The sequence below is a fragment of the Miniopterus schreibersii genome (assembly GCF_964146895.1).
Source record: "Miniopterus schreibersii genome assembly, chromosome: 10".
Taxonomy (NCBI): domain Eukaryota; kingdom Metazoa; phylum Chordata; class Mammalia; order Chiroptera; family Miniopteridae; genus Miniopterus; species Miniopterus schreibersii.
This window is the reverse complement of record NC_138110.1, coordinates 29,964,221-29,978,194: the sequence shown is the minus strand read 5'-3', so window position 1 is coordinate 29,978,194 and position 13,974 is coordinate 29,964,221. Positions and strand designations below refer to the sequence as shown.

General features: G+C 44.5%; 1 protein-coding gene across 9 annotated transcripts in view; it reads left to right on the top strand.

The window, feature by feature from the left end:
* Nucleotides 1–13,974, top strand: part of FHOD3 (formin homology 2 domain containing 3) — a 396,327-nt gene that overhangs the window by 229,921 nt on the left and 152,432 nt on the right. For all 9 annotated transcript variants that reach the window (XM_081149144.1, XM_081149143.1, XM_081149142.1 and 6 more), the window contains exon 7: nucleotides 12,868–12,979. In XM_081149144.1, the coding sequence (XP_081005270.1) occupies nucleotides 12,868–12,979 (112 nt within the window). The remainder of the gene's footprint in view (nucleotides 1–12,867; nucleotides 12,980–13,974) is intronic.

Here is a 13,974-nt window from a genome sequence, read left to right as displayed (position 1 = left end):
AGATGAAGTCAATATCCCCAAGGAGAGCTAAGCAGATGCCTCCACGGTGCCAGGTGCTCCAGGAAGTGCTGGCTGGCGAGCCCTTTGATCTCAGAGTCATCGGCATGTTGCTGCTCTGTGAGGTACTCAGGTGACCCACGTGTGGGTGAGATCTAAAGTGCTTTTTGAGTTACGTATTATAAAATTACAAAATCCTAGTCTTGAAGAGGTGGCAGAGTCTTGTTAAAGATGTTCCCAACACTCACCAGCCACATTCCTGATACTTCCAGCAGCCATCGTTGGCCACTGGGATCGGTGGAAAGCCTTCCTCATCAGGACCCTCATCTGCCTCTCTCTCACTAACCAAACACTGTGCACTGCTTTCTGAAGCAACACACACTCACTTTTCCACAGAAGTTGAGTTTTTAAAGGCAGTTATGTCATTCTGTCCAAGCTATATGCAGTGGTTGCCACAGATAGTCTGTGGGGATATAATTTGCAATTCCTCATCACACAGGTTACTCACTTTTCTGCGCATCCTGTACAGAGATTGGTCATTTGGCAGCCTCCTAGGATACAACATCTTTCTTCCACAAATTCCACCTCTGATTCATTAGGCTTTTCAGCAGCTGCTCTGGATCCGGGTTCAAATCAAACTGATCATCCCCAGAACCTCCCAGGTTTTTTTCAGTGTTTGCAGTTTCTGCCAGTCTGCATCTCTGTGATTGTTTGACACCTAAAGGCAGGGCTTTCCCTTTGATTTCAGGACAGAGTTTCAACCTCAAGATAATTATGAATTTTGCTTTGGCCATTTATCATATTAACCTGTTAATCTTGGTTTGATTTAACATAAGTTTAATGACAGAGCTTCTGTGTCATTAACCAAAATGTGGACAGAGGCAAGGGATGCATAAGCCAGTGCAGCCTGCAAGGTGACACTGATCCGTCTAGGCACGTTAGGACTGTTTTGGTGCAGTTACTGAGAAGATGCCCACTCTCTGACCATCCAGCCTCGCTTCCTCACTGAGTTGCCAGGGCCTTCCTGAAGTCAGGTTATGCTGCCTCTGGTGGTGAGGGTGGAGCTTTAGGGTCAAGCATACTTGCGTGATCCTTTGGGTGGCTTATGTTTCCATCTTTAAAATGGAGATAATAATCTACAAAATGGAATAATGATAATGAAGAACACGTAAAACACTGAGCATTGTACTGGCCTGTAAGTGCCCAGTGTTGTGAGCTAGCAACTCTTTTCCCACAAGTCCACCAACCTCTTAACTGTTAGGAAAGAAGATGTGCTTAGTTTGCCAGGACCTGCTCACCTGGAAACTGATGGTCCCAGCGTTTTCCTCTCTTTTCTAAGCGCTCATGAGACATTTGTCTCCAAATCCTCTGGAGCACATTGCCAGGGATTAGTAGTGGATTTAATAAAGTGTAGGATATGATTTTTGGACTTCATCTTTCACCCTTTTCTGAGAATGGGGGTAGTTAACTGTTTATGGACTTTGGCGACTTTTCTATTCTCTCCCTGTTGTCTTAAGATTTACTAATTTTAACTTAGCATGGTTTGAGGTGCCAGCATTGTAAATTCTCAGAGCATCAAATATTATGCTCAGTTATCCTTAATAGCGTTAGGAAGGATTCTTTTAAATGATGTGTCTAAATGTTAAAAAATGATATACAGTTTCTGTCTTGATAAGCACGAATATCTGAACTCCTGTTCTCACTGTAGGGGGCCATCATTTAAGGTACATTATTTTCCAAGTCTTCTAATCTCTGCATCTTTGGGTCTTCACATTGGGAAACAGCTTGGCTGCCTTCATTAGGATCGTTTTTCCTTCAACAGAAAGCTTGTTAAGATTTTGCATCTGGCTTCTGTCCAGGAAAGGAAAGTTTTAGGCTTTAAAGTGTCAGTGACTGACATGAAAAAAATGTTTTGCATGGGTAAAACTTTTATTCACTCCATTTTCCTCATTGTGTTGTTTTTTTGTTTGTTTGTTTGTTTTTAGGGCAATTTATATTGACTTATTAAGTTTTTCTGATGAACTTATTAAACATATTTTAATCGCTTTTATAGCTTTTTGTTTCTAGCATTTCCATTGACTCTTTCTTATAGTTTCCCTCTGCTGAAATTTCTCATCTGTTCATGCATGCTGTCCACCTTTCCAGTAGAGTCTTTAACATCTTAATTATTTAATTACATAGTTCCAACTTTGAGTCAAATCTGAGTCTGGTTCTGTTGATTGCTTTGCTGCTGCTTTTTTTTTTTTTTTTTTTAAATATATCTTTATTGATTTCAGAGAGAGGAAAGGAGAGGGAGACAGACAGAAACATCAATGATGAGAGTCATTGATCGGCTGCAGCCCACAACCCGGGCATGTGCCCTGACCGGGAATCGAACACCGATCGCCTGGATCCTAGGTCGACGCTCAACCACCGAGCCAAGCCCGGCTGGGCTGTTTTGCTGCTTTGCTGCTTGACAGGGGCGGGAATTTGGGGCTTTCTTACTTTCTTGTACATCTTGTAATTTTTTGGTTGAAAGCTTGGTGTCATGTATAGGGTAGTATCGACTGACCTCCATAGCATCAACTCCTACAAATGGGCAAAGCTCTAATTCCAGGCTGTTAGAGGGGAGAGGTCGTCAGTCTGCTCATGAATGGAGCTGAGTTTGGGTTTGTTGTTGCTGTGGTTATCTTTAGTGCACCACCAGTTTCCAACTTTCTTAAAGCATCCTCTTGTGCTTTGGTGAGCACTGATTTGCCAGAGGATTTTTGTCAATGTTCCTTTTTGACTCTCAGCTTTAGACCTTCCCTGTGTGTCTGAGCCTCAGAGAGGGTCTCTGTCTATGCTCCTGCTCATCCCTTAGTGATGGAGTACTGTTGCTTGGTGCTTGCTAGCCTGGTGCTTTTTTATACATCTTGTAATTTTTGGTTGAAAGCTTGATAGGGTAATATTGACCGAGCTCAGTAGTATTAATGCCTATAAATGGTGAACTGGGCCTTCTCTGTCCTTTTTGTCCCACATTAGTCTTTAGTAGGGTCTTGGGGTGGGACAATCTCAGTGCCCCTGTACTTTCCTCAGTAGTAGGAGACTTCAAAAGGTCTGGGCTCAGAATGGTTTCCTGCACCTACCCCAGGAGTTTTAGTCTTTTCCTTTCTCTTTCACCCCTTGTGCTGCAGGGGGCTTTTGTCTCATAGAGGAGAAGGCACTGTGCATGGTTCCCCACCTTTCCAGGTGGTATGGTGGCTGCTCCCTTCCTCCTGTGGGATTGTTGCTGTTGTTCTGGTTACTTGACTGTGCACACCCAGGCTTGCACTACGGGGAGATATTCTTCATGATTTGCTTTGAGGTCACTGGAGAGCGCCGGCGAGTGGATGCAGATTCCTTTGTGCCTGTAGTTCCCAGGGGTTCCATACTCTTATGGTAGTCCATGCTTGGCCTTTAGCAATTTGTTAAAACTATTGGGTTTGTATGGAGACCCCACCTTCCTTCCCTACTCTGCCTTAGATGGGCCATTGCTGGTGTCCCATCTAAGGAAGGAAAGCTGTCCTTCCTTAGAGCTCTGGCTACTTGGTTGCCCTGAAACTCCAGCTCTCTAGTGGACTCAAGAAAAGTTATGATTTTAATCATTATTTGGCTTTTCTCATTGTTAGGTTTGGAGTGACACCCTTTGCAGCTTTCTAAGGAGAAGCCAGAGGTCTAATTTTGTAGATTTAAAAACACTTTAAGTGTATTCAGTACCATGAGATCTACTCAACCAATAAATTCTATTGCATTTTTAAAGTTTAGTCTTTCCAAAAATTACTTGAATCAATCTGTATATTATTCATAGAAATTTCGATTAAGAGTAATTTTTATGATGTAGTTAATAATAACAGATTGAGGAAAAAAAAGCAGCTAAAGTTTATTGGTATAATATGAAATCTGATATTAAAAATTACCTTTTAAAACTTTGGCTGAATTTTTTATGATTATAAGAGTAATGTAGTCTCTTGTATAAAACTTTAGAACTACAACAAAAAGTAAAGTAAAAATCACCTGAAGTGCTACATAGCTATAAAGATTTTTAACTTTGGACATTTCCTTCTGATTTTTCTGTAAATTGTTCTTACAGAGTTAACTAAAAATATTTTTAAGCATTTTTATGTTTTATTACAATACTTTAAAAACATGTTTAATGATTTAATGCCTACATACTATTCAGCCATATGAATGTACTATAATTCATTTGACTTTTCTCGTATTCTTAAATAATCAAATTGTCTCTGATTGTGTGTGACATTTAAAGAGCTTCATTGTTTCTAATTTCTTGAAAACATATTTAGCGAATGAGGTTGTGTTTGATTGCTTTCCATGTTTATCAATGTTTCATTGGGTAACATTCTGAAAATTCCAGGTGTTTTAATGGCATGTTCATGTCATATTTGTGTTAGAGACATTGTGGGTACAAAGAGCCAGCTTCCCTGTTAGGACTATTGATTGCTATCCTGCTGGCTATTTGGCTATTACACCCAGGAAATGAATTCTCACTAATTTGATCTCTTGGGTGCCCTCCATGTGAGGATAATCTCAGTGGAAATATAAAAGGGGAAGAAGGGGTTACTAGTCATTGTTTCAGGAAGGTACCATAGAAAGAGACCAGAGGTTCAGGCCAGACTTTATAGGAACTAGCATATTGAGGGGACCCCATGGTCTAGGATGGTTCTCCAGCCACAGGGCTGGCACAGTAGTTTCTCCAATCCACAGAGGGAGCTGATTGCTGGTTCTTCAATTTTTAAGAGGCTTCTCGATAAACCAGAATGGCAGTTTACCATGTTCCATAGACAGATCCCCATAAACATGAGAAACAGGAGCAGGGGATGAAGCTTAGACCCTTCTGCCCCTTTTAGGGTAGATAGGCAAGGACTAGCAGCTGTGTTCTAACAGCTGGAGAATGAATAGAGGTGGGTGGTTCTAATACAGAAGAATGGTTGAGGTGATATAAAAACCACAGAGCAACTTGTGTGCTGTTCCTTGTGAAGAGATGTTCTAGGAGAGGTGAGTGGACAGTAGGACCAGAAGAAGCAGAGGCTTCTGGGGCCCTGCCTGGAAGTGGCCCTGCAGGCTCAGGGTTGCCTTTGCCAGGCTGTTGACTGCCATTCCCATGCCTCTCTCTATCTGCCAGCACTCACCTGCCTACCCTCCTCCATCCACTCTAAGGAGATGTGAGCTGGCTGCCAGACTTCCTCACAGCACATTCACCACACCTAAGGCTTAGTTTTGTCCACTGTCTTGTTTCCAGGGCTGGTGTTTACTTCAGAAAGTTCTTTAACCTTGATTATTGCTTGGAAAAGAATATTTGTCACATTTCCCCAAAGCTTAAGTTTTTGCACAAGAGGGAAAGATGGGGTTCCCCATAGTAGAGTTGAAAGAATGGTTGGCCCATGTTTTTCTTTGACTTCCTCCAGCAATGAGTTGTGACAAGTTATGTAGCCTCATAGAACGTGAGATTTTGCATCTGAAAACAGGAATATCACTAACAGGAAAAGTACCCAGCCTTATTGGTTTTCTCTCCTTCAAGGTGTTCCTTAAGGCAGTTTTTCAGTGCAGAGTTTTTGGTATTACTTAGTGAACAGTAACAGAATGGGTTTCTGTTACCTATGGTACCTATGTTACCCAAATCTTCATAATTACAATGAACATCCTAAAGGAAAGTTAGCAAAGTGGATGCTTTCTGATCTTGTTCACTTTTAGCGACCATTCTTTAAAGAAACCTCTAGCTAAGCCCCAAGAATTTTATCTCAATAGAAGAAAATGTTCATTTGTAGTGCTATTTATTCTTTTGACATTTGTTTTATTTTTGAGTAATCTGCCGTATTTAACATTCTGCAAGGTTTTCTATCCACTAGCTAGTGAAAACTTAAGGGCTTCCCAGCCTTGCACTTGGCCCACTGCATTCATCCTAAAGCTGCTTCTCTCTTTGCAAATTTTATCGGGTCATAAGCAAGTCTGCCATCAGGCCCTGAGGCTATAGCATGTGGATTTGATGCAGGTGACTTCCTGTCCTGGCAGATGTGCCAACCCTGGTGTCTATATTTCTCCTTCAGGGACACCTGAGAGCCTTGTCCAGAGTTCTGTGCTCAGATAACATATTTGGTCCTGTACTTTATTTCTGACAGGACCCACCTCGTTTTGCTGACATTGTCTTTTGGGGGGGGGGGGGAGAGCTACAGAGTCTGAGATATCTGTTGCACTGTTGAATAACCAGCAACAAAGACTTTAGGGCCTGATCTCAGATCCTTGCACAGGAATTCTGAGCTTCAGTACATGTCATTAGAATAAAGCATTTCATTGAGAAACTCTAGTATCTTAAGTCACTTGAATTTCTCTGTTGTTAAAATACTCAGATATTCTTAAGTCTTTCTGGTACACTTGTAAACAGTGGCAAAGCTTTGTAGATCCAGTTATCTCACCAATTTTGAATTCAGTTTTAATAACCAGCATCCACTTCTATAACATGTATTTATGCTTTTTTAGTGGAAAACGAAACAAATAGAATGAAGCATGTTTTTCTAACCCCCTTTGTAATTTAAATCCTGAGGTTTGGAAATTGTTTTCTTTTTATGGTTGTTGAATTTTTAGAAGAGGAGTAGGAATTTGGAGATTTTTGGGAATACTTTTATTTCTACTTAATAAGCAGCACATTTGACCTGCTAAGTATAGTTCTTGGGTTTCTCTAAGTACAATAAAACATGCAGGGAGCTCCAGTTTGCCTTTAAGTGCAAAATTATTGAGGAAAATTGCCTTTTATTCCTTTTCCATACATCTGGTGGTTACATTTTATCTAAAACCTAGACACCCGGGTTCTATACAGACTGACTCCACACCCTCTCTGTGGGTTGACCCAAAAAAGGGACCCCCCCCCAAAAAAAAACCAACAGAAAAAAACCCCACCAAAAAACAGCAAAGCACCATGTGGACACCATCCTGCTACCCTACATCCCAGCCTCCTTGGTGGGGAGGTGACATTGAGCCCCCAGTTGTTTATGCAGTCTGAAGAGTCAGTCCCCTGACTGAGGCCTGAAAAATGGTACATCCCTGGGTTACAGGCATTTCTGTCTCTCTGAGGACTCATGGCCTCTGTTTTCTGCTGAGCAGGAACAGAGAGTGCAAATTGAGAGCTACAGCAGAAAGGAAAGTTCAGCCTAGTCACCCCCAAAATGTGCTAAATACATATGAGAAACACAATAGTTCACAGCTGGCTGTGTGTTCCCGTTTTCCTCTCATGCAAAGGGATTGTATCTGATTCCTGTTACACACTGTCATTTAGCTGTGTGTGTTAAAGAAATATAAAGCATAATTTGTTAGAATGGACAACATTAAAATAGAATACTAGGATTCCCTAGAAGGTGATTACATGAGAAATAGGTAACGTGTGGCCCAAAGGCAGAATCTAGACCCTCCGTGTGTTTCCTCCGCCCTGAGGAAGTGGAATCATTTGTGTGAGCAGGAGCCCAAAGGCTGTCACATAGCTTTTCTGCTCCATGGAAACCCAAATCGGTGGTCAGATCAGCTCTGAGCCTGTCTGACTGACTGACTTTCTCATTGAAGGGGCTGTCCCCTGGGAAGGGCTTTCTGGCCTCAGAGACCTGACTCTGAGGCCTCTAGTATGGGTAACACTGCCAACTGGGTGTTGTGGAGGTGTTTCTGGGTCCTGTCTCAGCAGTGGGATGATCATCTCGTTGGGTGCTGGGCATCTGGAAGGTACTGAACATGTTGAAAGAAGCAGCAGAGCATCTTGGGATTGGAAGGACCTTAAATGGTGCAGCCAGTCCACCCCCATCCAGGCTCTGAGTTCCTCCAGCAATAACCTTAGCAAGCGGCCACTCAGAAGCTGCAGATGTAGGAATTTGCACTCCCTGCACCAGCCCGGTTGCCTTTGGCCCACTGCTTCTGAGGCTGACTCCTGTTGCCCTGCTTCCCTGTTGAACTCTTTTGTTACTGGCGGCTTTGTCTTTCCAAGTGATCGGTCTTCCATAAGAATGAGAATCAGTTCTGATTGATCTTCCCCCGGTGCTAGGCAGGTGGGCAAGTGTTTGAGCTTAGAAGTCATTTCAGTGAGACTCTTCGCTAGAACGTGAAGGAACACCAGGCAGAGCTGAAAAGCAGGCAGTTGAGATTGGGGTGACACAGCCACGCCCCTTTGAGAAGCCTTGGGTGTCTGAGCCATGCAGTAGTGTGTGCGCTGGGAGCCCTGCGGCTTGTTCCCATCTTCTTCGTGATCCTCAGTCTTGGTGCCACTGTGGACCTGCCTCACATGATCTGTCACTGGTCTCTTGTTTGTCCCTTTCAGCAGATGTGGGCTCAGAGTCTCAGTAGTTACTCTTGTTAGAATGTCTAAGATAAGTTCAAGCGGCACCAATGGTGGATTTTTAAGAGCTTTGAGATGAGCCTCGTGTTTTGACTTGGAGGAATGGGTGTGTGGCCTCCATTGTACCTGTTCTAAGGCTCTGGAGGGTTTTGATTGTATTCCACATACTCGAGGGCATCAAATTAAGTGCCTTCTGGATAAATGAGGGATTGATGTAGAGATCTTTGAAGTAATGTACTTTTATCACTTTCAGGTGTGTGCAGTAATGCTAATAAGGTATTTCTGAGGAGTCCTGATGGATGTATTTGATGATTAGTTAAGACATGCCTGCAATTAGTACCATGCATTTCCATAAAGTTAATGTCCTAATGTGCTCTCTTTTCTAGTGTAGTTTAACTACTTAATATGTTTGTTATGAATTTTACATAGTAAGTCTTCCAAACACCTATAAACATAAACTTAGACTCAACTGAAGCCAAATTCATAGAAACTTGAAATCATGGGTTTGGGGGTTCTCTCTCTCTCTTTTTTAAATTACAATGCCAAAAAATCTCCAAATAGAGTCTTTAAGCAAAGGAGAAGACATGAATAGGCATGTTGAGACCAATAGAAAAGGATTTGCTAGAAAACAGTGGTTTCCTAATTAGAGAGCCTGGTAATGGAGTGTGGCTAAGGGGTTCTGGGTCCTGGGACCATGTCAGCCAAGGCCCCATGACCACAGAGATGCTCAAAAGAAACCTTGACGAGATGGCCATAGGGGGCCCCTGCTGAGGCCAGCTAATGGGGGAGCGGGGTTGGGCAGCAGCCAGGTTCTTTCCCAGGAAGGCACTGAGAAGGCTTAAACCACATAATGACAGTCCGCCCACTAAGGAAGTCGCCAAGCCTGGACTTGCTGGGTGTTTTATTTACTTGAAGAAATTTCTTCAGCTCTAAATGTACAAAGATAGTGCAGCTGCTTATGCCGTTGCCTTCCCCTCCTACCCCCAAGCTTGTAGTTGGTGAGAAAAACACTCTGGAATTTAGTTTATTCCTTCTCAGGGAACAGAGGAACAAATGCGGGACTCGAGTTATGAAGGTGAAATGCCCGGAAGAGCTGAGGGCTCTCCAGAGAGCTCCGGTGAGAATGGAAGTCCGAGGTGCTGCTTGTCCTCAGGATAACTGTGCAGGGGCCTTGGCTTTGCTGAGGACAGAGATGGGGCCAAGGTGACCTGCTCCACACAATACAACAGGCTGGATTGGGAGAGGACCCCCTCTGAAAGGAGCATGCCCCTGCCCTTCGTGTGCAGTACTGACTGATGCAGTTTCCAGTGCGTCAGATAAAACATCTCTGCCCCAGGGGCTGACATTCTAGTTGGGGGCAACAAAGGTGAACAAATGTGGACATAGCAGTTTCAGGTCATAATAAAGGATGTGAAGAAAAGGGGATGATGTGAGAGTGACCAAGGGGCTCCTCCACATGAGGAAGTCAGGAAGACATTTCCCATGAGGGGACATTTCTCAGACCTGAAGATTAGGAAAAGGCCACTCTTATGGTGACTGGTTAGGGAATAGCCAATGGGAAGACTAAATCATGAACAAGCTTCAGTACATTAAACACATATAGTCACATGTTTAAAGAAAGGAGCATACTGAGCAGGAGGGAGAGTGACAGGGAAGGGTATCAGAGACCAGGACATAAGACCTGCAGGAACTGATTGTCTCCTGAGTGCAGTGTGGAGCCATTGGAGGGGTGAGAGTGCAGTGGTCACTCTGGCTGTTGTGTGGTGACTGGACTTCAGGGGGCCAAGGCTGGATGTACTTAGGAGGCTCTCACAGTGGTCCAGGGTGGATGGGAGATGGAGAGGTGGGTGGAGTCAGGACAGCTCTTGAAGGAAGCTCTGTCACCTTAGCAGATGGATTTGTTGTGAGAATGGGGTGAGAAAAGTCCAGGGTGACTCCCACTCACCACTCAGTGGATGGCACATCCTTGGACTGAGATGGGGACTGTGCAAGGAGCAGGCTGGGAGTGGTAGGTGGAGTGGAGTCAGCATAAGTAAAAATCAAGAGTTCTCTTTTGGCCACATTGAATTTGAGGTGCTAGCTGAGTGGAGATGTCGGGTCAGGTGACTGTGCAACCACCTAGACCAGGAGTTTGGTCAGGCCTGGGAAGCAACAGTTAGCTTTGAGCCATAGTCGAGATTGAAAACCAAGAGGCTGGATGAGCTCACCTAGAGAGAATGTGTGGAAAGAGAAGGAAGGGGCACAGGCGTGAACTCTGAGGCCTTTCCTCACCTCGAGGTTGAGCACCATAGAAAGAGAAGGGCCAGCAGGGGGTGGCCATTCAGGCAGGAGCCTCTGGTCAGCCATGATAGGAGGATATTGTTTCTGGAGGGGGCAATTAATTGAGCTAAAATGAGCACAGAGAAGCAACAATTGGATTTGACTGGGTGGAGGCCGCTGGAAACCTTAATAAGAGTAATTTCCCTTGCTTGATGGTGATAGAAGCCCTGTCAGATTGGGTTAAGGAGTCACTGAGAAGTAAAGAAATGGAGCCAGGAGTGTGACAACTCTTTTGAGAAGTTTTCCTGTAAAGGGGACCTGAGAACCACAGGACTGGCTGGAGAGAGATGTGGAATCAAGGAAAAGACATGGTTTACTAGGGAAGTGTGACAGGAGAGAAGGGCAAGGTAGTGGAGGTGTTCACACGATTTTGGAGAAATGACCTGAGGTGGATGGTGCTTTTACGCTGTTTCCTGTGGGGAGTGTGCAATGCTCCAAGTTCCCTGTAAAGTCTACACGTGTCCCTAATATTTTGATGTGAGAAGATGCCTCCAGGAGGCCGTTGGTCTCCCTTGGGCTGCAAGTGGAGAACCTGGAGCCAATTCTCCACAACCACAGTGATGGAGGTGAGGGCCATGCATTGACTGACTGGTCATTAATCGATTCATTCATTTATTGAGGAAACATAGCTGAGCCAAGTGACATTCCAGGCCCTGCAGGCACGGTGCAAATAAGCCCCTCTCCCTGGACCGTGTTACTGCCTTTGAGGGGCAGGGCACTGACAGGTAAATTGCTGCAGTGGAATGAGCTGGCCAGGCAGGCTTGCTGCTTTTTAGATGCAGGATTCAAACCCATTTCCAGAAGGTAGTTGATGTTTGGGTGTCCTGAGGAGGACGTTCTTAGAAGGAAGTGAGTCCAGGAAAGGAGATTATGAGTGAAGGTTGCAGCAGCATTGGGGGACAGGGAGGGAGCTGACCTGAAAATCTCTGCTGCTGCCACAGCCCAGGGCTGGCTAAACTGGAGTTGGGAGGTTTGGGAATTTCTCTGGGTGAACAACCTGTGATCTGTGTGAAGGAGGGAGCCTGGGCTGTATGTGGCTTCTCACAAATGCTGTGCCTTGGGCACAGTCAGTGTGGATTTTAAGGCCCCAGATGGCCTTGTTTGCTCAGTTTTAAGAATGGGACTTGTTTCAGATTCTTGCTCACCTGAACTGGCTATTGTGACCTTGGACAAGTCATTTAACCTGCAGTCCCTGTGTCCTCACCAGAAAAATGAGAACTGTGATCATTTCTACTTCACAATGTTCTAGTCTAGAAAAAACAAAGTACAGTATCCCCTCCTTACCTGTGGTTTTGCTTTCTGTGGTTTTAGTTACCTCTGGTCAACTGTGGTCTGAAAATATAAAATGGAAAATTCCAGAAATAAACAATTCATAAGCTTTAGATTGATTGCCAGTCTGAGTAGCATGATGAACTCTTGTGCTGTCCTGCTACATCCCACCTGGGATATGAATCATTCCTTTGTCCAGTGGATCCACACTGTATATATGTTCCCTGCCCAATAGTCACTTAGTAGCTGACTTGGTTATCAGGACTGTCGCAGTATTACAGTGCTTGTGTTCAAGTCACGCTGCAGTAGCCTAACACGTCCTAATGCCTGCTTCGTTCACCTCACTGCATCTCATCACTGAGGCCTTGTGTCATCTTACATCCTCACAAACAGAAGAGTGAGTGCAGGTCAATAAGAGAGAGGCCATTTTCACATAACTTTATTAAAGGATGTTGTTATAGTTGTCCTTTTTATTGTAAGTTATTGTTGTTAATCTCTTACTATGTCTAATTTATAAATTAAACTTTATTGTAGGTAGGTATATATAGAAAAAAACATGGTATGAAGGGTTCGGTACCATCCGTGGTTTCAGGCATTCGGTTGGAACGTATCCCCATTAATAAGGGGAAACAACTGTAACTGACTCAGCAACTGCTACCTGGGATATTGAGAGACAACTGGGTGTGAGCTCTGGGACCCAAGGCCCTGGGTTCAAATTCGGGTTGTATTTTAAGGGTGTGTTCTTGGGCAGGGTACTCTGTGCCTCAGTTTCTTAATCTGAGCAAGGGGGATAATTCTAATACCTGCCTCTCAGGCACCAGTGAAGAAACCTGTGTAATTGTTGAGAAGAGTACTTGGGCCAAAGCAAGCGTGGGTGCCAGCTCCTGGTAGGAGACGATGCCTTCGGGTGTGCACGGCTGTGTCTGCCTGTACGTGATGGTTTCCTTTCTGCGCAGTTCCGCCTGGTGGTGAAGACGGCCCTGAAGCTGCTGCTCGTCTTTGTGGAGTACTCCGAGTCAAACGCACCTCTCCTGATCCAGGCTGTGTCTGCTGTTGACACCAAAAGAGGTGAGTGGTCCCTGCCCCCTTATTTCATCAACGTAAAAATGTCTGATGCAGAAGACTTCCACTTTTTACATGGTCAAAACAGAATTAGGATAAACAGAATTCCCTTTGTGTGGAACTCCCACTGTTAGGATAGTAAGTATATGAAGATTAGAGACAGAAGGAGGTTTGCCAGGGAAAGAAAAGCACTCCTAGGCATACCCAGGACAGACCTGACCCTCAGCTTGTCTTTACGCTCTGTCCCCAGCCCCCACCACTGAACACACACAGGACCAGTGATTTCTCCTCTTTTCCCGTCTTGTCCAGGTCATCCTGGCTCCTTCCTCCCCTCCTTTCACGCAGGCTTTATCACCTCTGACCCCTAGATGTTCCCCTTCCCCCACTCCATGTCCCTTCCCTACTGGGGGCCTTACCATCTCTTACCTGGGGTCCCTTGCCTCCCCAAAGTGCACCCTGGCCTCTGCATTGGAAGATTCTTCTAAAACACAAATTTGGTCCTATGGCTTGCCATCTAATACCTGCCAGTGGCTTCCATCACCCACATGATTAGGTCCAAATCCTTCATCTTACCCTGTACCCTCCAGCCCCGTCCACCTGCCACCCCCATCTCCCACCAGGCCTGAAACACACCCTCCCTACCTTGAGTCATCTAGCCATGTGCTCTCAAAGCCCCCGTGTGTCCCTCTTCTCTGCTGTGTTGTTTTCAGTGCCAATCTCTCCTGAGTGTGTGCCCTGCTTGAGGGCAGAGTGCCTCGCTCTGTTTCCTCTTGTGTCCCAGCACCTAGCTGGCCTGCCCTATATACTTTAATAGTCAACTTTGGATCTGGTTTCGTGTGTAACATACTGTGGCTCCTATAATATTGTGAAGCCTGAAGCTAAGATGTTGGGGTTTTTTTGTTTTGTTTTGTTTTGTCCTTATTTTAAAAAAAACACAAAAAACTTTTGGTTTTGTTCCCCAGTAAGACATTACTATTATTATTATAATCATTATTATTAAT